The sequence below is a fragment of the Periplaneta americana genome, chromosome 7, assembly GCF_040183065.1.
Source record: "Periplaneta americana isolate PAMFEO1 chromosome 7, P.americana_PAMFEO1_priV1, whole genome shotgun sequence".
NCBI lineage: Eukaryota > Metazoa > Arthropoda > Insecta > Blattodea > Blattidae > Periplaneta > Periplaneta americana.
The window spans coordinates 160,658,066-160,681,965 of record NC_091123.1 but is presented as its reverse complement, the minus strand read 5'-3'; the positions used below and the strand labels follow the sequence as shown (position 1 = coordinate 160,681,965).

The following is a 23,900-nucleotide window of genomic DNA, read 5'->3' as shown; positions in this document are numbered from 1 at the left end:
TTAAGTTCCTTCACATTGAAAAAATTACATAATTATCACTCCATCTGCCAATTACGAATTAACTAAAAATATAAATGTGTTATGTCCTTACAATGATATCTGTATGTTTATTATTCCATTGGGTACATAGTCGGAATATTATAGGCCCTAACAATTAAAATATACATAGATATTTAAGCAAACAACACTGCTGGTCTTCATCCAACCATTCACAATAAGTCCGCACCCTTACATCAAGGCATTATGTTTAATAAAAAATGTTGAGTGACTTTCTGAGAAAGCCGTACAAGAACGCATACTGCTGGTCTTCAACCAACCATTCACAATAAGTCTGCATCCTTACATTAGGGAATATACGAAATACTAATGTTATAAGTGACTTTCCAAGAAAGCCGTACAAGAGCGTAAACACTGTTGATAACACTTTTCAAAACCTTCATCGTTGTCATCGTAATAAGGATCTCTAATTATACGTTCCCCTTTCGGGTCGAAAGACCCAAGTAAATGTAACTGCGCTTTTGAACCGGATGGCTTTTCTTCATTCAGCGCTCTCATATTATTTTCATCCATTCCAAATATAAAATCAAATTTGTGAAAATCATCTCTTGTGATCTGTCGAACCCTGTGTGAATACTCAATGTCATGGTTTTTCAAAATTTTCGTTGCACGCCGGTCTGGACGTGAACCAATGTGCCAAGAGCCAAGGGCAGCACTATCTACTTCCCAGTCATTTTGTTTTCCATTTTCTTTAATGAGATGCAAAAACACAGCTTCTGCAATTGGAGATCGACAAATGTTGCCTAAACAAATAAATAATACGCCCTTCTTTGTGCTAGCCATATCTCAGCTTAACACCTGTAAACAATCTCACGACGAATACCAAATTGTGATATTGGCACAGCCAACAGCTATTATAACAAAAATGCACTTTATATACTGCACGATAAGCGTTCAGATATGGTTCACGTCACCTCAGACCATATGGCTCAATGTCACAGACTGACGTTATTTTTTCAATTATTTTCATTTCTCAAAGACAAAAGAAGTTCGATATCTGCTGACTGCTGATCATCGTTGTAACAACTAAACTTCCCTGCAATAACATTTCTTTTACATAAAATTCATGAAAATGATTGCATTTTATGTTTTAATAGATTACATGTGATTAATATAAAAAAACACCAATATTTACAAGTTTATAAATTCTTGTACTAGTTCATTCGTATAAAATATTATGAGGGATATTTTGAAAAGGCGGTAAAATTTAAGTTGAAAAACAATTGAACTACAGTTCCACTGGCTAATGTGATGTGCAATATGGCCGAACATAATAATAATGAATTATTAGAAGATCAAGAAAGTGTACAGATACTGTATGAAAAATTCGTAATTTTAAATAAGGATTTACTGAATTTTGGTGTCAGTATTGAAGATTTAAAGGAAATATGCTTTAAGAGGAGAAAAATAGATTTCACTGCAAGAAATACTGAAAAGAATGAACGGCTTTCAGGTTTGATGATAGCTGTCACTCTGGTTGTAGCAGTTTTAGTCAGTATTTTACTGAAAATAATTTTCGATTCCATAATGAAGAACACTCTCGGTACTCGATGTTTATTACCGAACAACTACTTCGTTTGGGAAGCAACTAGACCAGAGACTGACTGCAATATGTGCAAGGATATTAAAAGTGTTTTGGTGTTCGAAAACATCACACGAGAAGAATTTAGAAACTATGCTTATTCTCCTAGACCAATGTTAGTGAAAGGTGCAGCGTTGCATTGGCCTGCAATGCAGACATTTACGTACCACTTTTTAAAAGAAATTTATCAAAATGTTGAAGGTGCTTATGAAAGTGTAGAGGAAGAATGTCAAATTTTAACATTTAAAACTGAGTTTAAGTCATTACAAGATGTATTTTCTATGCCAGAATCAAGAGTTTTGCAGGAAGAAGGAGAAAAGCCGTGGTATGTTGGATGGTAAGTTGCTAAAAGAATTGGATAGTGGATTGAGTAATTCCATATAAGTTACCTAACTTAACTCTAACCAAATAGGTAGGCCTAACTTAGTATAAATCTGAGTGAGTAGATTTCTCAAATGCATTCATAATTTCTCTCAATGCTTATAGTAAAGTAGTAAATTCAGCTGTTGATTTGGTTGTGATAGTCCGTTACGGAATCATGACTATGTGACAAGGTTAGTGGGTTAGTTGAGAGTATATTTAAGTGATGCGAGGCCGTGTTTCTTAAGTCATCGAAATCTTTTCACATATTCTTCGGCCTCACGTCACTTAAATATCCCCTCGACTAACCCACAAACCTTGTCACATACTACCTTGTAAAAGACCAGGGGTTCTTTGGTAATTACCGTTGTTTGTCAAAAGTATTTTAACAAGCTCCACAGAAGTTAATTTTCTAGATATATTGACCCGAGTGATTATGTTACTTGTAACCAATGACTTTCTAACAGTGTATTCAGTGTTTTGCACTTAACAAAGCTATTTTTTTAAATATCGAACATAAAGTTATTAGCCTGCTGTAATTTTATCCGTACAGAGTAGTTTATCAGAAATCTCATTTCTAACATAAGATCATTAAGTGCTTACAGTAATAATTATATCAATGGGCATACAGAACAGTTTTAGTGTCTAATGTTTGTACTATGGGCAGCCGGGTAGCTCAGTTGGTAGAGCAGCTGGCTACGGACTGAAAGGTCCGGGGTTCGATCCCAGGTGGTGACAGGATTTTTTCTCGTTGCCAAACTTTCAGAACGGCCCCGAGGTTCACTCAGCCTCCTATAAAATTGAGTACCGGGGTCTTTCCCTGGGGTAAAAAGTGGTCAGAGCATGGTGCCGACCACACCACCTCATTCTAGTGCCGAGGTCATGGAAAGCATGAGGCTCTACCTCCATGCCCCCCAAGTGCCTTCATGGCATGTTACGGGGATACTTTTACCTTTTATGTTTGTACTATAGGCCTATACGAATCCTACATTTCTGAAATAGGCCTATGCCTAATTTTGAAACTTTTTTATTTTCAGGAGTAATTGTCATCCAGAAGTATTGGCTATAATGCGGGAACATTACAGTATACCTCATTTTTTACCAGAAGATGCAGAACATGCTAATATGGATTACATCTTCATTGGTTATCAGCAAGGTGCAGTGATGCATGTAAGTTTTCAATGTTAGCCACAAACATCTAAAACTGGATAAACATTTCTGACATGCTTTTTCATAATAGGTAGTGTTCTAAAACATCAGCAGTCTCTTTATTCGTCCTTCTGATGGTCAATACTGTATGGAGGAACAGGTCGAGCAAGTGTCTTGTAAATTTTAAGTCTGGTGTGTCTGCACCTGCCATTCTTATTATAAACTAGCCGTACCCATGCGCTCCGCTGCACCCGTTAGAAATAAATATAAAGTAATTACGTAATTAAAATAGGACATTTGATCCAGGGAACATTCGTGTTTGATAGAAGGATAAATCGTTTAATATGTTACTTAATTTAAATTGCATCCAAATAATTAAAATGCGATCATTTTGGTCTAGAGACACTCATTGGTGCAATGACAATTCCTTTAACATGTTATTAATTTTTATTACATGCAACCATAGTTTAATGAACATTGACATCATTTAGATTTAATGTGTATACTTTATTTCACTTGTTATAGGTTCCCATTGAATTATGGTAATAACTTAATTTTAACCCTTGTTTTCTACGTATTCAGTAAATGGCGTTTGGCCCACTATGGTTGTGAACCCTTCAAATAACTTAAATTATATTATATAATATTACATTACATATATTATATTACCGGTATATTATCTTACATTACATTACATTATATTATATTATATTATATTATATTATATTATATTACATTACATTACATTACATTACATTACATTACATTACATTACATTACATTACATCATATCATATCATATCATATCAGAAGTTACTGTAATAACATTATAGCATTATGTCCATCTAGAGAAACTACACTTTCCAATGGTGAAATAGTAATTAATTATACAAATCGGTTAATTTAGCTTCCAATATTACTTCATACAAACACAGAAACATTCTCTGTAGGCTATCTTTCATAGCTTTGGATTGTTGCTGTCCAAGGCCCCTTATAGACGAAGTCGTTTCTTTTTTTATTTCATTATACGGCCTTAGATGGCAGTTATTTTAATTTTAAAACTCATTTATCTCATTAAATATCAGTCCTATCAAAATTTTTTAAGGAATAAAACTTATCGCAAATTATTTTTAAAGAAACTTTTGTTATGTAACATTTTTCACAAAAATCATTAATAAGCGAGATATTTCGATTTATTCAATTCAGGCCCCTTATAACCACCCCTTTTAAATAATGTATTATGAATGCCATATAGCCTAAAATCTAAGTTACAACGAACATAATTTATATTCCAATTTTCATCGAAATCCGTTCATCCATTATCGCGTGAAAAGGTAACAAACATACAGACAAACAGACAGACAGACAAAAATTTCAAAAAAGCGATTTTCGATTTCAGGGTGGTTAATTATATATGTTAGGACCAATTATTTTTGGAAAATCGAAAATTACCAGAAAAATTTCGGCTACAGATTTATTATTAGTACAGATGTAATAGTTCCATGTTGTTGTATTTAATCAATAATGACCTAGCTAGAACATCTTAGCAGGTATGCAGTTGAGCGTGCTTCCGAACAGGGGCAGCGGCATTTCCCCTAAGGTTAGAGCCCAGTTTAGGTGTGTGTGTATTAATCGAAAAAATGTCATATAAACATGCGTCCTATTCTCAATATTTTCTAGCCCCTAAATTTTCGATTAATATACACACACCTAAACTGAGCTCTAACCTTAGAAGAAATACCGCTGCCCCTGATCGGAAGCGCGCCCATGCAGTTTCATGGCCTACTTGTTTTGATGTTAATTTTGACTTCGTATGAAAAGAACAAAGTAGCCTATTCAATTTGTTTCTTGCTTTAATTTATATGTAATCATTTACATCTGGCTCAGCCCTATGTTTGCTTATTTTTTCATTAAATTATAATATAGTGAGGCTGCTATTTATTATTTCACGTATGTTTATTTCATACCGGTACTTCTCTTTTAAATTCATCCATTCGTTATACTACACATAGTTTAATATTCTGCCATCTTTATGTTTGTAGCTTTTACTACCTGGTCTATAATCACAAATACTGGTAATGTTGAATTCAGTTATGGCATATCCTTAGGTTAATTGGACCAAATTACGAGTCCCTTTAGATCTGTTTCTGACTCTGTTACAATACGAAAGAAAAGTTTGTGAAAAAAATAAAGGGTAAATTTAAAGATACGATGGAAGGTTATGATGTCATAGAGGACGTCACAAGGTAGTTATAATAGTTACATACAGCCATATTGTTTTTTTTTTTTTAATTGACAATTTCATTACATATTGAGTTAATGGCATTAAATTAAGCGTATATAATATTTCGTACTCACCATTCTGTTTTATTCACCATGCACTTCGACTATTCCTTCACTAGTATAATCTGTAACTAAATTAGTTTCACTACTAGCTATTTCTGAAGTCATTCCATGAAGCCAACAGTATTTAAAGCAAGTATTATTTGAGGGGCTTAGAACAAAAAGCAGGTAAGTGACAGAAACCTAGTTTTGAGGAAATTACAGTTAAAGTTCTACATGCAATGAAATATTATACACTAGTTTGGTGAAATGATGCCCATATAGCAGCACTGCACAGTGTGATCACGTACCTGATTTTATCCCAAAGAAACATCCTTTTGGGCTATAGTATGTAGTGATGATATTATAATATGTATCCACTTTACTCTTGGTTCGAATCCCAATGTCGGGAATAGTGAGTGAATAAAATATAATATAGGTAGTTAATATATTTAAGAGTAGAGTGGAATTGTGGATATGTAAAAAAAAATTGTAAAGAGAATAAAAGAGAAAAAAGAAAGATAGAAGGAAAGAAGAGATGGTAAATAGACAAGGATGAGAGGGGGGAAAAAAAATAAGAGAATAATTTTAGTTAATTCTCGTATAGCGGTAGTAGTGATGTCACCTATGACATCATACCTTTCCATCGTATCTTTAAAATTACCAAATAAAGCTTTGAGTACAAGTGCATAGAAACCATATACCCTCATGAGCTATTTGATGAAAAGTCTGTTACACATATTTGCAGGCAGTATGGTTCCCTACATCTAATGTGGATAGAGAGAAGGACTTTTCTGTCCACACGAAGATATTCATTTACTGTCACACAAATCTTCGTGGATACTGTAGAAACTTGCATAGTTTATATTTTGGCAATGCTGATATGTGTAAAAAAAATGTTTTATATTAACATAACGTAATACATTTAATTGACAACTTATTTCACGAAATGACCACAAAAATAGTGGCAAATTTAACATCGAAATCACTGATTTTATTCCCACAAAAAATATACAAGTTATTTTTGTGCGCTAATATGTTTTCGCGGGATATGAGCCGAGTTAAGATTTTGGAATGCTCCAAGCTTTCGACTGCTATCTCTGCAGCCATCTTCAGGGAAGTGATGTCCGAACAGAAAGTCGAAAGGTAATATAGATGTTAGGCTGTCTCAGGTGAAACGGGACTGGTTGGCGGATCGGCCAATCCGGGGCCGGGAATTGTCATCTCTCGTAAGCTCCTCCCCTCCCGGGATTCCTGTGTGAAGTTTGGCGGGCGGCAAGCCCTGTTCCGCCGGTTGGAATCGGTTGCCGTCCTCGGTCCGTAATCTTCATGACTTTGATTGTAAGAGGGCCTAAGTTGGTCCAAGGCCGGTGTCCATGCCTGACTGAGCTGGAGTCCACTGTCTCTATGATATCAAGCTGGAGAAAAACAACTTTAACAGAGACAGTGGACTCCAGCTCAGTTAGGCATGGACACCGGCCTTGGACCAACTTAGGCCCTCTTACAATCAAAGTCATGAAGATCATGGACCGAGGACGGCAACCGATTCCAACCGACAGAACAGGGCTCGCCGCCCGCCAAACTTCACACAGGAATCCCGGGAGGGGCGGAGCTTACGAGAGATGACAATTCCCGGCCCCGGATTGGCCGATCCGCCAGCCAATCCCGTTTCACCTGAGACAGCCTAACATCTATATTACCTTTCGACTTTCTGTTCGGACATCACTTCCCTGAAGATGGCTGCAGAGATAGCAGTCGAAAGCTTGGAGCATTCCAAAATCTTAACTCGGCTGATATCCCGCGAAAACATATTAGCGAACCAACGCCGAGAAAGCCTCAAATCATACAAAGTTATTTTTGTGGTTTGCAGATTGATTATATAAGTCGACTTATGTGGCAAGCACAACTGCGAGGGCACAAGACATGGAAACTTATACCTCCACCTGACTGTGACCACATTTGCTCAGGAATCAGTTTCAGAGTTGAACCTGGTGATATTGGTAAGTTAAACTCAAAACAATACAATACTGCTATTTACAGACCTGTTACTAAATCTACGTATTACTCTGTGAAGAGATTTATTAAATCTACATACTTAGACTTCAACAAACAAAATTTGATAACACAATCCCAAGAGAAAAAATGGAACTCTCTGCATCAAAATCCACAGTTAATTTCCGATTTACCACGAAAATCGTCTGTAGCTGCATTTAGATTGGCAACAGGCCATGATTGTTTGGCTAAACACCTGTATAGAATTGGAATATATCAGTCCCCTAACTGCCCATTGTGCAACTCAAACCAAGAAATGGATTCGGAACACCTCAAAATCTGTGCTTCAGTGGCTGGTCATGATAATATCTTTGAAAAATATTGGAGTGCAAGAGGTCAAATGACTTTATTGTCAAACGCCTGGCATTAGAAAACAACAACAACAATATTCCAAAACAGTTCGATACAGAGATTTTAACATAAAGTAATAATTAAACTCTTCATACATTTCTTAAAGGCCCTCTCCAATCAAAAATTATGTACATTTAATTTAAAAATTCTTATCTTCCAAATAACTGCAAAACAAATCCGACATCTCTAACTTTATTCATAGACGTAGATGGGAGGATAATATTAAAATGGATTTGAGGGAGGTGGGATATGACGATAGAGGCTGGATTAATCTTGCACAGAATAGGAACCGATGGTGGGCTTATGTGAGGGCGGCAATAAACCTGCAGGTTCCTTAAAAGCCATTTGTAAGTAAGTAAGTAAATATCATCATCATCATCATCATCACTGCTATTATTATTATTTTAACTAGGCCTAGCTTTTTTTTTCTTGTATTATCTTAATAAGTGCTTCATAGTGTTCTTTGACCCTGTATAGGGCTTTAATTTAATTTGTATTATTTTTGTCAGTGTTTGTATTTTTTTTTTTTGGTATTTATGTGTGCTATGTGATAGGATGGAAGAGAAGGCCTTATGACCTTAATCCTGTCAGATTAAATAAATAAATATGTGCACTGACAAGGGAAGGGTTTCGGCTCGAACAGGAATTTTTTTATTAAAAATTTGTACAGAGGCTTACCTCACAATGGTGATGAAGTCTGTAAAAGCATTCATTTGTGTAACTCTCCGTTTGGTTGGTATTGGGCAATACACTTCTTTAAAAATGTACATGAGGATTCTCTATAAAATGCATGAAACAGCATGGAGCAGAGCAATAAGCACAACACGCAGAAGCAACACCTGAACAATCTTCTGAACCACACTCCAGTGCTGAGAAATCAAATGCCACCTGAATTACATTTTTGAAGTCTGAGACTTGTTCACGATTCATGTAACCAGCTGACTGCCAGGAGCACTGAAGCATTGGGCTGTGTACTGGAGCAGACAACTGGTTATGAACAACAGAGTGCATTTTCATTATAAACACTCGATTTTCCAAGTTAAGTTCTGGATTCTCAGCAAGAGTCCTTATGCAATCTGTTTTCCTCCGAGCATATGTTTTGTATTGTCTAAGGAAATAGATATCCAGAGGCTGGAAATATTTAGTTTTTTTTTTTAGGTGGAATGATCATATATTCTATGTCTTAGCCTTGGAATGATTAATTTATTAAGGTTGTGTCCTTGTGCGCATTCAATGACTCTCACAACAGTGTACACTTTTGTTTAGCTGCAATATTTTCAGACAACGTTGAAGAAAAATGTTCTTAAATGGGCTTTAGACATTTTACCACTCGCACTAGCTTCTAGGCTAGGCTAGGCTTACGGGTAAGGTGTCCCATCCCATTTATTTGTGCAGAGCACTCCCCACCCCTCAACTTGTACAGTACTCTAACAGACAAACCACACGTTACACAAACGAATGCTTTTGGGAGCTTTACAGAGATGTAAAGATGGGCCTGTATACAAAATTTTGATACGAAATTCCTGTTCGAACCGAAACCCTTCCCTTGTGAGTGCTTACTTAAAGTGGGGTTCCACTGTTCACCATATTTCTGAAATTTATGAATTTGCTATAATATAATTCATTTTCTTTGCTGTTACAGTTCTGGTAGACACTCGACAGTGGTACCACGACACTCATGTAGATCCTGGGGAAATGAGTCTCACTGTCAGCTCTGAATATGGTTAAATCTATTTCCAAATTCGGATTTTGCTCATTCTTCATCCCAAAGAACCTGAAATGTGACTCTTCAACTTTTCACCCACGTTACCAAAATTTACATCATTTCAAGAGATTTTTATATGAATAGTTCAAGATTTTCTATAGAACTTCCTTAGTGTTATTTAGATATCAGTCAGTAAAATATAAACATAGTCATAAACTTAATTCTGATTTTAATGTTATTTTGTATGATATATTTTAGTTTTATTGCCAGTTTATAAATGTATTGAAGATTAAAACTATATTTTATGATTGGTCTTAGTATGAAATTTTCATACATAATGGCAATCTAAAATTTATTTGCAAGGACAGTGTGTCCATTCTTATATTTTGGCATTTTGCACAATTACAAAAATATTGCTAGTCATTGGGGTTGCTTTAAAAATATTGTGTCAGCACAGAATGGGACAATGTTCAACATAGTCATACAAGACAGAAATAGTGACAAACAATGGCATCCACTCAACTCTCAGTTATCTGCAAAATAATCAGTATTCATTGTTTTCATAAAATGAAACTAATAACATATTTAATACTAATTAAATATTTTGGGTGTAGATATTTGTTTCATATATTTATTTGGAAAAGCAGAAAAGTAATACAGGTACAAAACACAAATATGAATCTGAAGACTTTCAGTATCAGCGTTCACTAATGTTTTCTTAAAAATATTTTCTGAGTAAACGAAGTAAGTTTGTGATGAGAGAACATAGTATTTGGTAATACAACACGAAGTGTTTACCAGGAATCTATAGACCATTAAATCAGTTATAAAAATATGCTCTACCTTTGTTCATAGATTATGTAAACTAGTGCTGTATGTACAGAATATACTATCTTAGAAGAACTGGAAGTTTTAAAACAATCTCTTTTCTTCCATACTGCTCTGAATTCATGAATTTGTGTAATTATTATTGGTAGCTATTCTGTTTTTAAATAGGATGTTTTTATGTCTTGAATCTTCATCATCTTATCTTTTAGAACACAAATTTCAGTTTTTCATTCCTTTATATGTATTTATAAACAATACATAATTTGGCTTCTAAACTACTAATATAAGTTATGCTTATTTCTTCTGTAGTGGACAGTACTTTTTAAATGTAAGAGGTAGAGCATTAATATTTTAATAACAATTTACTTAAATTATATATTATTTCGTCCATTAATTTACATAGTCTAATTGTATGTATGGTTCTTTTACTGGTCACCTCATGTTGCATTGTCTGTGATTTATTTCCATGTAACTGCACTGTAATAATTGAAAGTTGGTAATCCTTCATTATTTCTACCAAATAGCACAATAAGGAATTAATATAATATCAAGTTTTGTAATTTTTTTCACGTGTGTACTGTGTATAAGAACTATAGACAAGAATATACATTGCTAACTATTGCTTTTCAGAAAATTTCATGAATGAAATCTGTAAGCTGCCTGTTAGAGGAAGTGTCAGAAAACATTACCGTAAAATTTGTCAATAAATTTTTTGCATTTTATTTAAAATCGTTTTGCTCTGGTAGTTTCATTTCCGCACTTGAAACTTTTGTCTTCCTTTTTATGTGAACGTGATATCGAGTTTAAATAATGTGCAAGTTATGTTCATTGCGAACTGACGAATTAAAAATTCATTGGGCTTGAAACATTAAAGATAGCCTACCATATTCGTGTTAATAATTGATATAAACTTATAGCAAATGCAGTGATTTAATGGTAATTTCATTAGCAGACGAATTCTTAAAATACATAATGTTACTGACATAACTTTTAGCATACTTTATTTTGGTAGTTTGCAGTCTTAGTGTAAACTTAATGATAATTGAAAATTTCTAAAAGCTAATAGTATTGGCTGTGTATATGTACATATGATAACAGAGGGAAATAACATTTCATGAAAACAAGTGAAAGAGAAAGAAAATTAACTTTTTTCATTTTGTTCTGTATACTTGAATACACTCTTTTAACATGTATGTAATCACTGATGAACTATTCATTTATTTAATGAAATAACTTAATAGTTCATCAGTGATCTTATTTCGTATTAAGCCTTATTTCAGTGTAAAGATTGAAACTTATGCTTCTTCATAAGTCATTCAGTAAAATCCCTCATAACCAGCACCCAATGAACCAGCAGTACCAAAACAACGACATTTTTGGCTGGGCCGAAAAAAAAAATGTTTAAATCTGCCACATTGCCACAACCTGGGACATCATTAAGGAGTTCGCACGAACTTTCATGTTGAGTGAATATTCTAACCTAAAATTAGTGTATCATTTAAGTTGTGTGATGTGATGTGTTTAATAAAGAAAATTTACACAGTTGTATGCTTATTTAGTTATGATCACGTGATTGAGAAATAAAATTCACATAGCTACAGTTTCATAAAATGCGAACAGGTAATTTTTGTAAATATTTATTCAGTTATCTGGTAAAATGTCATATCCATAACTAGCCTGATCCATTTGATGCTGGTTGAGAGGGATTCTATTGTACATAGTAATTTTATACTGTTTTCACTGATTCCATTGTGATTGGCTATATCCACAAAATGTGTTCAGTGGAGATTTTTTGTTTCTGTCGTTTTGTTTGCAGGATTATTGAAAGAAAATATACATTTTTTTACAGAGGTTTTTCATACAATTAAATGATAAATTAAGTAACATGTTAACTTACACACTAAAGTGTTTTCCCTATCTTATCATATACTAGTAAGAAAATAATTAATTTAATTTATCTCTTGCCATTCTGATTTTTCATTTTTTTTTTTCGAATAATTTTATATTATAATATATTCAAGAGTTATATTTTTTAAAGGAAATATTTTAAAGAATTTGCTGTATACTTTTTTTTGTGTGTGTTTGATTTTGGGTAAACAATCCTAGTCATTTTTTCTTGCACTCATATTATAAAATATTGCAATACTATCAAAACTATTTCTCCAGCATATTTGTTCATGAATTAAATTTTTTAATATTTCATGAAAACAATTTTCTGGTTTTAGGGAAATACATATTACAGTATATAAATTAGTTTTAAGTTACTTATATCACTACTTATGTAGAAGTCTTAGAGCTTTCAAAATTATCTTATCACCTGTTTAAATGTGAGAGTATTACGTTAATAATATGTGGGAAATGGAAGCCATGTAAGGAATAGTTCAAAGATTTTTATTTTTAATAAGATTCTTGTGTTTGTTCACTACTATCTTCAGCAGGTTTTATTGTTTTATAATATAAAAGTAGTATACTTTTAAGTCATGTTTAGTTACCACTTTCTTATATTTGTGTTAATAGTATTATATTTACTGAGCATAAAAAGTTGTAATATATATAGAAAAATAGCTTAAAGATAAACTTTAGAGAATTATTAATGATCATACTTAAATAAGAAAACTAATTAACACACATTTATCCCTTTCAACATACTTACAACTTTACAGCACTTAAATAAGATATCACCAGTGTATGACTTCTATTAATCTTATTTCATTATATTAAGTTTAAAAAGAACAATGGATTTGAAGAAGCTATTTATTTCATATGCTTGTGTAGTATTTGTCTGTTTATAATACACGATTAGACATTGAAAGAAACACTGCCAAAAATTATGTATATATTCATAAAAAAGAAGTAATTATTAGCCGAAAATGAAGTTATAATTCAATTTAGATACATACGAGGTGCGTCCATAAAGTAACTTTCCCACTCGTCCCACAGCTAGCAAACCATATGTTGCGCGAAGCGACTGCGTGTACGTGATAGAGTAATGTCCTGGCATGGTGCATGTGCTAGCGGAACTTCCCGAGTGCTCTCAATAGCTTCGTTGCATTGGTTGAAGATGGACGCTCCTATTCCAGTTCCCGCCGTGTGTGAAGTGCGAGTTTTTGAATGCACAGGGCGTAGCGCCGATTGAAATTGATCGTCAGCTGTGCCAGGTCTATGGGCAAGCAGATGGTGCGTTGCTGGTGTAGACCATTTTCAGCAGGACACCAAAATGTGCATGACGAGGAGCGCAGTGGGAGGCCAACCATCATCACAGACGACCTTGTGGAGCAACGCACCATCTGCTTGCTCATGATGTTAGGCCCATAGACCTGGCACAGCTGACGATAAATTTCAATCGGTGCTATGCCCTATGCATTCAAAAACTTTCACTTCACACGCGGCGGGAGCTGGAATAGGAGTGTCCATCTTCAACCAATGCAACGAAGTTACTGAGAGCACTCGGGAAGTTCCGCTAGCGCATGCGCCATGCCAGGACATTACTCTATCACGTACACGCAGTTGCTTCGCGCAACATATGGTTTACTAGCTGTGGGACAAGTGGGAAAGTTACTTTATGGACGCGCCTTGTATTTAGTGTAGAATTTATAGTATATTTGCATGTTTGTCAGTTCCGTTTCTTCAGTTTTGTTGGCATACTGCCAACTTCCACAGCAGTCAATTCCAATATGTTTTTCAGCAACACATTACCTTAGTTAAATTTTATTAAAACAATTAGTTAAAACTTTTTCATTTCTAAACAAAATAAAATGGAGAATACTTTGTTATCCATGTAGCATGACATGACTTTTCATTTGTGAAATAATTTATACTTTCAGTCTGTCCCAAGCAGAAACTACTCATTATTACCATGTTGGTACCACATAATAATGAACTTATACTACTTTCATTATAATATATGAATTATATTTCGTTAAGCTGCCATACACATATATTTTATTTGTAAATGCAATAATTCTTATAACTCTTATGAAAGTTCAATTTCATGGACATAATTAAGTGGGAACAATCATTGAAAATAGATATATATAGAATAAATTACTAAATCACTGTAATTCTATGGTGACGTTGCTCAAAAAGGCTTTCAAATATCTTATGTTTATTTCGATACTATAGATTTTTAGAAAATTCTTGTAGTATTTATGTTCTCTGACAGATCTGTAAAAATACTTCTGTACTGTTATGTAAATATGACTCAGATGTCATACCACTTCTGTGTTCAAATGAAACTTATGATGGACCCATTTTATGGATAACATTATTGTGTTTAGATGAACGTGTGAAGCTGTTTTCCAGTCATAGTGTCATGTGTTGCAATCAAATCAAAAAAATAAAACAATTGGTAATTAAAAAAGTAAAATTGAAAAAATCGTATTTCCATTGTTTCTATAATTTTGAGTACCATCTGATATTATATTGTTAATTAGCTAGATCAGTTGTCATACAAATTAGATTTTTTTCAGTATAAATGCCAGTTTAATCAAATCTCTGTACATACATAAGGATTTTTTAATAAATTTCATGATTAACTAAAAGCTAAATATAATGAGTATAGTGACATGGAGTATTAATACGAATGATAAAAAGATTACTTAAATCAAGTTAATATTAATAATCAAATGTTGGAAATTTGCTCAGACATCACTGCTCAAGTCATGTACAGTAGGCATATACGTAATTATATGTAGGTAAACTAATTTGTCAAATATGGGTTCTAATATTAGAATATTAAATAAGCATATGGCTGATGAGAGATAGAGTTTAATGACATTGAACAACTATAAAAAAATCGTTTAACTGTTTCTTCATTTCCATAATTTCATATGCAGCTTCCAAGTTCTTCCTCTCTGTTTTGAATTGATATAATTTATAATGAAATGAGATGATTAAAATATGGTCATACATTATTTGCTGTGTTTATGGAGTGACGTATGTTTGTGTGTTATGAAAGGTGAAATGTTTTAACTAATTATCGGTACTTTTTTTTTATTTATCAAAATACGTCAATAATATATATATGGCCAAATACAATAAAGCCATGTGCCAAATTTAAGAAATGTACAATATAAGAACAGGCCAGTAAACAAAAATCGATATAAAACAGTTCTGTGTAGCACAAGTTATTTTCTTCTTACGTATGTTGTACTCTCTTTTATCAAAGGTGGCTCTGTTTACGATGCTCAATATAAATTATCATTATAAAATGTTTTAAATGGGTGGTCTATTATTCTAATATATTTGTTCTTGCTAATATATGTTTCTAAAATACACATTTAAAATGCTTCCAGTTATATTGCTAAATATATTGCCAAAACTGTTCTGTTAAATTGAAATAAAGATATTTGTTTGATAACAAGTATTTTAATTTGTAACCTATATGTCCCTATATAGAATTGTCTTAGAAAAAAGTTGTTGCACAGATACTTTACAAGTCCCAGAAAGGAGGCAGTGTGCATGATCAGAGGACGAGCGACCTGGTTCACAAGTAAAATTAGTTTTGTTTCGTTGTATATCTGATATGCGCACTGCCTCCTTTCTGGGACTGTGCGACAAAACTTTTTTTCTAAGACTACATTTCACTGCTACGGTATATATATATTTTTTATTACGTACTGCACTTTTGGCAACGTTGGTGCATACCAACTTGAGAGGATAAAAGTACCAACTAAATATCGAGCTATCGATTCTCCTGTAAAGTGTAAACTTATCGAACTGAACTGCGTTTACCAACACGTCATGGTGGAGGTTTGTTTTGTATATATCTTGTAAGCAAGATTTTTATTTTTTGTTAATATGCTTGAGTATGAGGATGATTATTTTTTGGAAGAGGATAAAATGTAAGTACAAGACAATAGTGTCCTACACATTTCAAAAGAATGTTTCTATATCTTAAACAGAAACGTTCAGCACGATGAGTCGCAAGCATATTCTATTTGTTAAATTACAAGGTGTTGCCACATAGCCTATTACATTTTATGATTTTTGCATGCATAATTGCCTGGTTTGTAGACTGCTGCTCACATTGTGCGGTAACTCTGGATCCATAAATATTTAACTTATAATTGCATAAGTTTACAGTGTGGAGGTGAGGACTGAACCACATAAGTAAATCAAATAGGATTACCTATAGGCCTATTAACTTGACGTGAGACTGTAATTTAGACGATACTTTGGAATATAAAATTGGCTTGTATCTTATTAATTTTCATTCAATATCCTTTAGTTTAATGATTTAGGCATAGTGGTAATTAGAAGAACTCGGATAAGTAATTTTGTGAATTCGCTTACAAACGTGATAGGCCTAGACTTGTAATTAAGCCCGTTCCAAACAAAGGTCTGACTAACACATGTGTCATTTTTGTAAGAAACTCATGTTACTAATTTATCTCCTCACCAAAGCCTAGCTACCCAACCTTGTCACTGACAGTGGGACTTCTTGCCACTAATCTACCTCGTCATCAAACCCTCCCTAACTTTGCCACTATGGTTGAGAAGGGGAAGAGAATAAAACCAAATATGGACTGCACAAGTGTTTGTTATTTTCAAGTAGAATAATTTCAAAATTGATAAAAATTAAGGTCTAATGTGACTGCAGGTTTTGCTATTACAATTAAGTCCACTTGTTATGAGTGTCAGCACGCAAGTTAAAGCATGTTCTCTTTTATAATGTAGTTAGTTACTTTTGTTTTAATTTATATTGAATAGGCCTATCTGCTTGTAGGACTAAGTGTGAAGATCAGAAAACGCGCCTTTCATTTTCAAATTAGTAATTGCATCGCTTCTTAATGTAATTTCATGTTCATTTTGTTTGTTTATTTAATGTATTGTGTTTCAGCATGAATTTGTTGCAGTAGCACTTTTGAACAGCCTTCGTAGATGTTGTCCTCGCTTTGAAGTGGACCTTTGTCGTTTTAGTTGTCCAGTTTCTTCCAACATTGTGAATGTGGGCCAGTTACTCAGAATATCCATATTACACCCCTTTGCCAAGGACAGAAGCAGAGTACAACATTTTGTACCGTGATCTTCACTCTAGTGCCACCATGGAAGATCGAATGTATGTTTATTTACCTTAAAAGATTTTTTAATTAACTTATTTTTATTACTAGACAAGAAATGAACGAATTCAATGAGAAATTATCGAGATGGGCTAGACCTATTTGCAATTTAATTTAGTACAGATAATACAATATAAGTAATATTTGTTTTATTCAGTCTTATGACAAATCAATTATTAAAACAATGACATATATTTCATAACATGTAGTCATTGAGTTTTATACAAAGTAAGTTACGAACGTTTTCGCCCATTCAGGCATCTTCAGGTTCTGTTTAGGCTACAATATCTCATTATTAATCTGTATGATAATTACAATGATAGTCGATGAGATGGACTGTTTAAAATTGATCATGATATATAAAATGTACAAACATATGCATAATTAAAATGTAATCATGTTACAAGGTCATAAAATTGTGAAATTTGTGAACACGTGGTGTTTTACATTTTAAACTTCGTAATACTCTAATGGATAATGGCATCCTCAATGAAAATTTGACTCAAATCCGGAATCCCCTATACAACATTTAACCCCATCACAACGTAATATCCTTCTGCGTCAGCTGTCTACACGATCACATACATCGCTCGTGTCACATTACCCATAGTATCTAAAGCAGCAAGGTCGCCTCTTGTCTTCGTAAGTATGTTCACATAATTAGTATATTTCAATACTTTAAAATTTAAAAAAAAATTTTTTTACATTAAAGTTTTCATTACAGATAAACACTACTTTAGATCATAATGGTATATCACAACAGCCTATGCAGTTGCCACGTTTTAATAACGTGAGTACATTTGATAATTCAATCCAATCACACTCTTAAGTTTGAAGGTTTGCTCCTTTCTATTTCATAATTATATATTTCAGATACAATTCATATTTTTAATGGAATCTACAAAACAAGATCCACACTGAGTATTACGAAGTTTAAAATGTAAAACACTACGTGTTCACAATTTTCACAATTTTATGACCTTGTAACATGATTACATTTTAATTATGCATATGTTTGTACATTTTATATATATCATGATCAATTTTAAACAGTCCATCTCATCGACTATCATTGTAATTATCATACAGATTAATAATGAGATATTGTACACAGAACCTGAAGATGCCTGAATGAGCGAAAACGTTCGTAACTTACTTTGTATAAAACTCAATGACTACATGTTATGAAATATATGTCATTGTTTTAATAATTGAGTTGTCATAAGACTGAATAAAACAAATATTATATTGTAGCCTATTATCTGTATTAACATTAACAATCTGAATATTTACAACATGCTTTCTAAGTTAATTTAATTTAGACCTACACTGAAACTTATTTTCGTAGTAATGTCTATTTAATCTCATTTGTATGAGTAAATTCGTTTGATATGAGTTTTCTTGAAATAGATGAGGCTAATTATTTCTGTTGGTATTTCTGTATTATTGCGTTCCCATGTTAAGGTACAAATGTATTTACATTCTTGGCTTCTAGTCGAGCCATATGTTCGTAAAAGAAAAAAAAATGAGCGCCGGCACCACTTTAACACCGAAAATAAGGGTCGGAAGTTGCTGTGAAAGTGGAGACCTGCAGAGAGGTGCGGTAATCTGTGACAGATTAGGTTCATTTAGGCTTTTGGCATGCCTTGCCAGTTGTCTAAGAACGCGCCCTTTCTTGGTGTCTGTCTTTACGCTATTGTAAAGATTTACTTTTTTATTATTTGATGTGTAAGATATGAAAAGTAGGTGTTGCCTTGTCTATGTTTGTATTTTTCTATTTATTTTCGTTTTATTTGTAACTGTTTTGATTACTATCATTTCTATCTTTCGTGGCGACTGCAGTGCACTGGAAACTAATGGATGACAGTTCACGCCATTCAAGTTTGCAACTATAATAATCATAAAATTAACAAAAACAGTTAAGAATATCATGTATTGTATATATCTGAGCGATTTCACATTATTATTTTCAGCTTTTCATCTACATCTACATCATAATAAAATAAGCCTGTGAAGATATTATTTCTTACTATATGATACCTTGAAATGAAAACCAGCTTTCGTCGTTTATATTTTTTATCTACCTACTTTTGTAAGATTATAAACAGAGTACAGTATTTTCGTCTTTTTACAGTTAGGCCCTAAAGGATTTCGAGTCACAAAGTTTTCCTGTAATATAGCATGAAAGGCCATTGTCATCAATAACATCAATAGTTCATAAATATTTTCAACCAGCCACGAGATACATTGAGTCAAGCCTAAGGGATTGGCACTACTGTGTCTTGGTACTATAGTCTGGCAAACAGCCATTTCTCGCATTTAATGTTCTTACATTTTCACTGCACTACAATCAAGCAAGTGATCTTTCAAGTAACTAGTGCAGTATTTATTTACTGAAGTGGAGAGAATATTACCTGAACTTCGGAGCAGTTGCTCAAAATGTCCTCCATGACATTCTGTACACTTAGTGCAGTGATTCATGAAGTTTTGGGACACACCATGCATGAGATTGAGAAAACTGAATGTATTAATTGCCACACCGCAATCTTGCAGTTTAGTAAAAATACTGGCAACTTAGGTTTAAGGTTGATCCAGGACACAATGTGTGGGTTTTTCTAATGAGTTGTTATACTACGCTTGTACTTCATATTGTCAATCTCATTTAATCAGCTATCCGAATTCTATTGAGAAATATACGTAATTTTAAACATAGTTAGATACATAGTATAACAGCGCATTTTTCTTGTTGTAATGTATCTACTGAAGAAGATTTTGGAGCCATCGGCATAGCTCTGTCGGCTAAGACACTTGTCTGCCAGTCTGGAGTTGCGGTCGGGCGCGGATTCGATTTCCGGTCGGGCTGATTTACTGATTGGGTTTTTTCCGAGGTTTTCCACAACTGTAAGGTAAATGTCAGGCGAATCCTCAGCCTCATCTTGCCAAATACCATCTCGCTATCACTAATCCCATCGATGCTAAATAACTTAGTAGTTGATACAGCGTCCTTAAATAACCAAGTTATAAAAAAAAAAAAAAAAGAGAAGATTTTGTATGAGTCGTGTTTATTACGCAAGTTTTGGCGTTGCTTTCTAGAGACTATAGAACAATCAAAACATTCTGTTGAGAAACAGGTTGTGTTCTTGATAAGGATAAAAGTCGTACTGTACATGGATGGCTATAGTCCCGTCGCTCTAATTTCCGGCAGCCAATCATGTTGCAGGTTGGCTACATTTAAACTTGTGTGTCTTGTGATTCGCTGATGAAGATGTTATGCATTTCCTAAGATTGGATAAATACTTAATATAATCGCCCGCCATTTTGGCTCTTTTGTTGGCATTCGCAGAAAGCACACGAGGACGTTATTTGCTGCTCAATTATTTGCTGAATTACAGTGCGTTTGATTTATTATCATAGGAGCTACGACATGATAATGTTTAACGGTGTGGCAAATAAATTCCTCGTCTGGTAGCTCACCAACGAAAGAACAAAAATGGCGAACGATACTATCTACCTAGATTTTATAGAGCCTCCACTTCCTAAGACGTAAGCAAAGAGAGGAGTCACGCCGGGAATAACAGTGTCGCGACTATAATATGCAATATTAGTGAGGGTGAGGTGCAGCAAGTGTCCAGAAATTCATGCATCACTGGACCATGTGTATAGAACATAATGGAGGACATTTTGAACAACTGCTTTGAAATTGAGATAAGACTATCACCATTTTCTTAAATAAATAATTCACTAGTTACCAGTATGCAAAAGATCACCAAGAAATGGCAGCAGTGTTGGTCTCTTAGGTTTGACTCATCTTGTATTGCATTGAATTTGGATAGAAGATAATGCCATTAATTCCCAAACAAAATGATTTCTATAACAAAACATCTGTATTCAAATATGTTGTTAAATTTACAGCATACATTTGGTCCAAACTTGAGTAGTTTTCATTACTCTAAACATCCACTTTGTGCTGAAAATTACTATCACCATAAGCTTTAAAAGAACTCACGAGGTTTCTTAAATATTTTAGCTGGTCCTAATACCGCCCAAATGCTGAATAAATGTGACACTGATGGCCTAAATTTCCACACCGTTTGTAAAATTAATTTGATATTGATTTTCGAAACTCAAGTCTTAATGCATGCTGTGATGAAGTATGTATGATTTACACTACCATTTTTTTTTATTCATAGTAGCCTATTTCTTTATTATTGTTGTGCACTTTGATGTTGAGATATTGCATGAGCTGATACTTCTCCTCTCTTTCTCCTGTGCATGAATTTTTGCTTTTCGTAGGAAAAATGATAATCATTAACTACTTTTTCTTATACTCGAATAATGCTCCTTCACCTGTGACTTCTATAATGTAACTGTATAGGCTCATTCACAATGAAAATTACGGTAAAATCAAGAAGTCATACCATCATTCACGATGTGAACATAAATATAACAGCAAACATACTTGGTAACCATGACAACGACGCCATTTCCTCATATTCTGTCGTATACTTCAGTGCTCCACGATTGTGTTCTGTTTGCAAATCACATAAGCATAAGCAAGAAAGTTTGGAGTTTGCACACTTTCATGTTAACGTCTTACGGTAATGTTTATGTCAATGCTTATGTGAATCATTGTGAATGATCCCATTTGGTAGCCTGGGCGCAAACTTTTGTGTTTATGTTACGGTTATGTTTAATTTTCATTATGAATGGGCCTTAACCATTACAGAAACAAAGGGAAAGGGGAAATATTTTTCTATAAAATAATTCAGAAATATATTATTGTCCCAAATAATTTAAAAGCGAGTCAAAAACGACCTTGGGGATCTTTATTTATAAAAGTTTCATCTCCATTTCATTTGCTGTTACTCAGCTGTAAAGGGTAGTAAATTGTTAACCTTTATATGTCAGATGAATGTTTATAATAGCATATTATTATTGTTTTAAAACTTTTCCTTCAGTGGTTTTCTTCCACAGTAAATTATAAGTACTACGTGTGAATTGACAATTCCTGTGAATTACGGTATACTTAATTGAAACTTACACTTTATGTAAATTAAGTCGGATATTTACTTACATGGTATATAAAAATGCTCACATTGTATATTTTATAATTTACCCCAAGACCAGCCTCATGGTCTAGTAGTCAGAGCTCCTGGCTGAGGTCCCGGGTTCGATTCCTGGTTAGAGCACAGGAATTTTTCCTTAAAGGGGATTATTCCTGTGTTCGTCCATGGTCTGGAATTTTGGTTAAGTTTAGATTTAAGACCTCTCCTGGCACCACATTATCATAATCATCCTATCACATCATCGGGGTAATGTAACTCCGCCTTCCAGGTACCCCAACCTCAGAAGTGGGTTACAATTAAGCCACGGCCAGGAGAGAAGACCAGAAATGTCGAAAAAGACAACCTGGTGGCATTGGATTAAAAAAAATAATCTACCCCAATGATTTCAAATGTGCTATAAAATGGTGTACCCTGGTTTAACTTTCATTAAGGAAAGAAGGTGTGAACATGATATTTTCTCATTATGCTGTACATTTTATGTGTCACAGAAACAAAGTGACACGAAATGCATAAAATATATAGTGTAATGAAAAAGTGTCATGTTCATAACATATTTTTTCGTTTTCTTCTTGTTTTAGTTATCTTAATGAGTCTTACAATTTATTGTTTGTGTATATGTATAATATAGAGTTTAGGTTGCTTAACTTTAAAATTTATCACGCTGTCAGTTACATTACTAAAAGCATTTAAATGTTGACGTATTTATAGTAGTAGTAGTAGTAGTAATTTATTCACCATAAAGATCTTTACAAATCATGGCTTCGTCAATCTTATTTCTAAGTCTTAATCTAGTTTCTGATTATACTATGGACATATTTATGAATTTGTAGCTTTGTTATTGCAGGACATCTGCTGACATGATACAATTACACATTAGTAGGCACTTTCTGCAAGGTCTAAAGACGTAAATTCCTCTACAGTATATGGCATATGATGCAGCAGCAACCTGTTGACCATGCTTTTAAACTTCTTTTGTTTACTACTTATTATGGATCTTGGAATTTTATTATACATATTTATGCCTCTATGTAAAATACTTCTAAGATTTGTGGTTATTCTATGGGTGGACAGATGGATATGACTTGATGTTCTTGTTTGATACATGTGGTAGTCTGAATTCAATTTGAATTTTGCTTTGTTTTTATGAATGAAAGACACTGTTTCTAGAATGTATATACAAGGTACTGGCAGAATTTTGAGTTCCCTAAAAATTTCTTTACTTTGCGACCTTATAGGTGCTTGTTTCATAATTTTTATAATTTTCTTCTGTAACTTAAAAATTTCCGTAATTTTGCTTGTTGCGCCCCATAATGGTATGCCATACTGAATCTGGGAATGTACATAGCCAAAATACATAGATTTGAGAA

General features: G+C 33.6%; 2 protein-coding genes across 4 annotated transcripts in view; both read left to right on the top strand.

Annotated features, from left to right (window-relative positions):
* The first annotated feature begins 1,311 nt into the window (after window positions 1-1,311).
* Window positions 1,312-15,759, top strand: LOC138703654 (uncharacterized). The gene is made up of 4 exons (XM_069831716.1): window positions 1,312-1,976; window positions 3,037-3,169; window positions 7,341-7,470; window positions 9,516-15,759. The coding sequence occupies exons 1-4, from the start codon at window positions 1,318-1,320 to the stop codon at window positions 9,599-9,601; spliced, it is 1,008 nt and encodes a 335-aa protein (XP_069687817.1). The 5' UTR covers window positions 1,312-1,317; the 3' UTR covers window positions 9,602-15,759.
* A 354-nt stretch (window positions 15,760-16,113) lies between these two features.
* The window catches only part of PICK1 (protein interacting with PRKCA 1), a 65,353-nt gene continuing 57,566 nt past the window's right edge, over window positions 16,114-23,900 (top strand). For 2 of the 3 annotated variants that reach the window (XM_069831713.1, XM_069831712.1), the window contains exons 1-2: window positions 16,114-16,249; window positions 17,248-17,466. In XM_069831713.1, the coding sequence (XP_069687814.1) occupies window positions 17,354-17,466 (113 nt within the window). In that variant the 5' untranslated portion in view covers window positions 16,114-16,249; window positions 17,248-17,353. The remainder of the gene's footprint in view (window positions 16,250-17,247; window positions 17,467-23,900) is intronic. The other variant, XM_069831714.1, reaches the window with a different exon arrangement.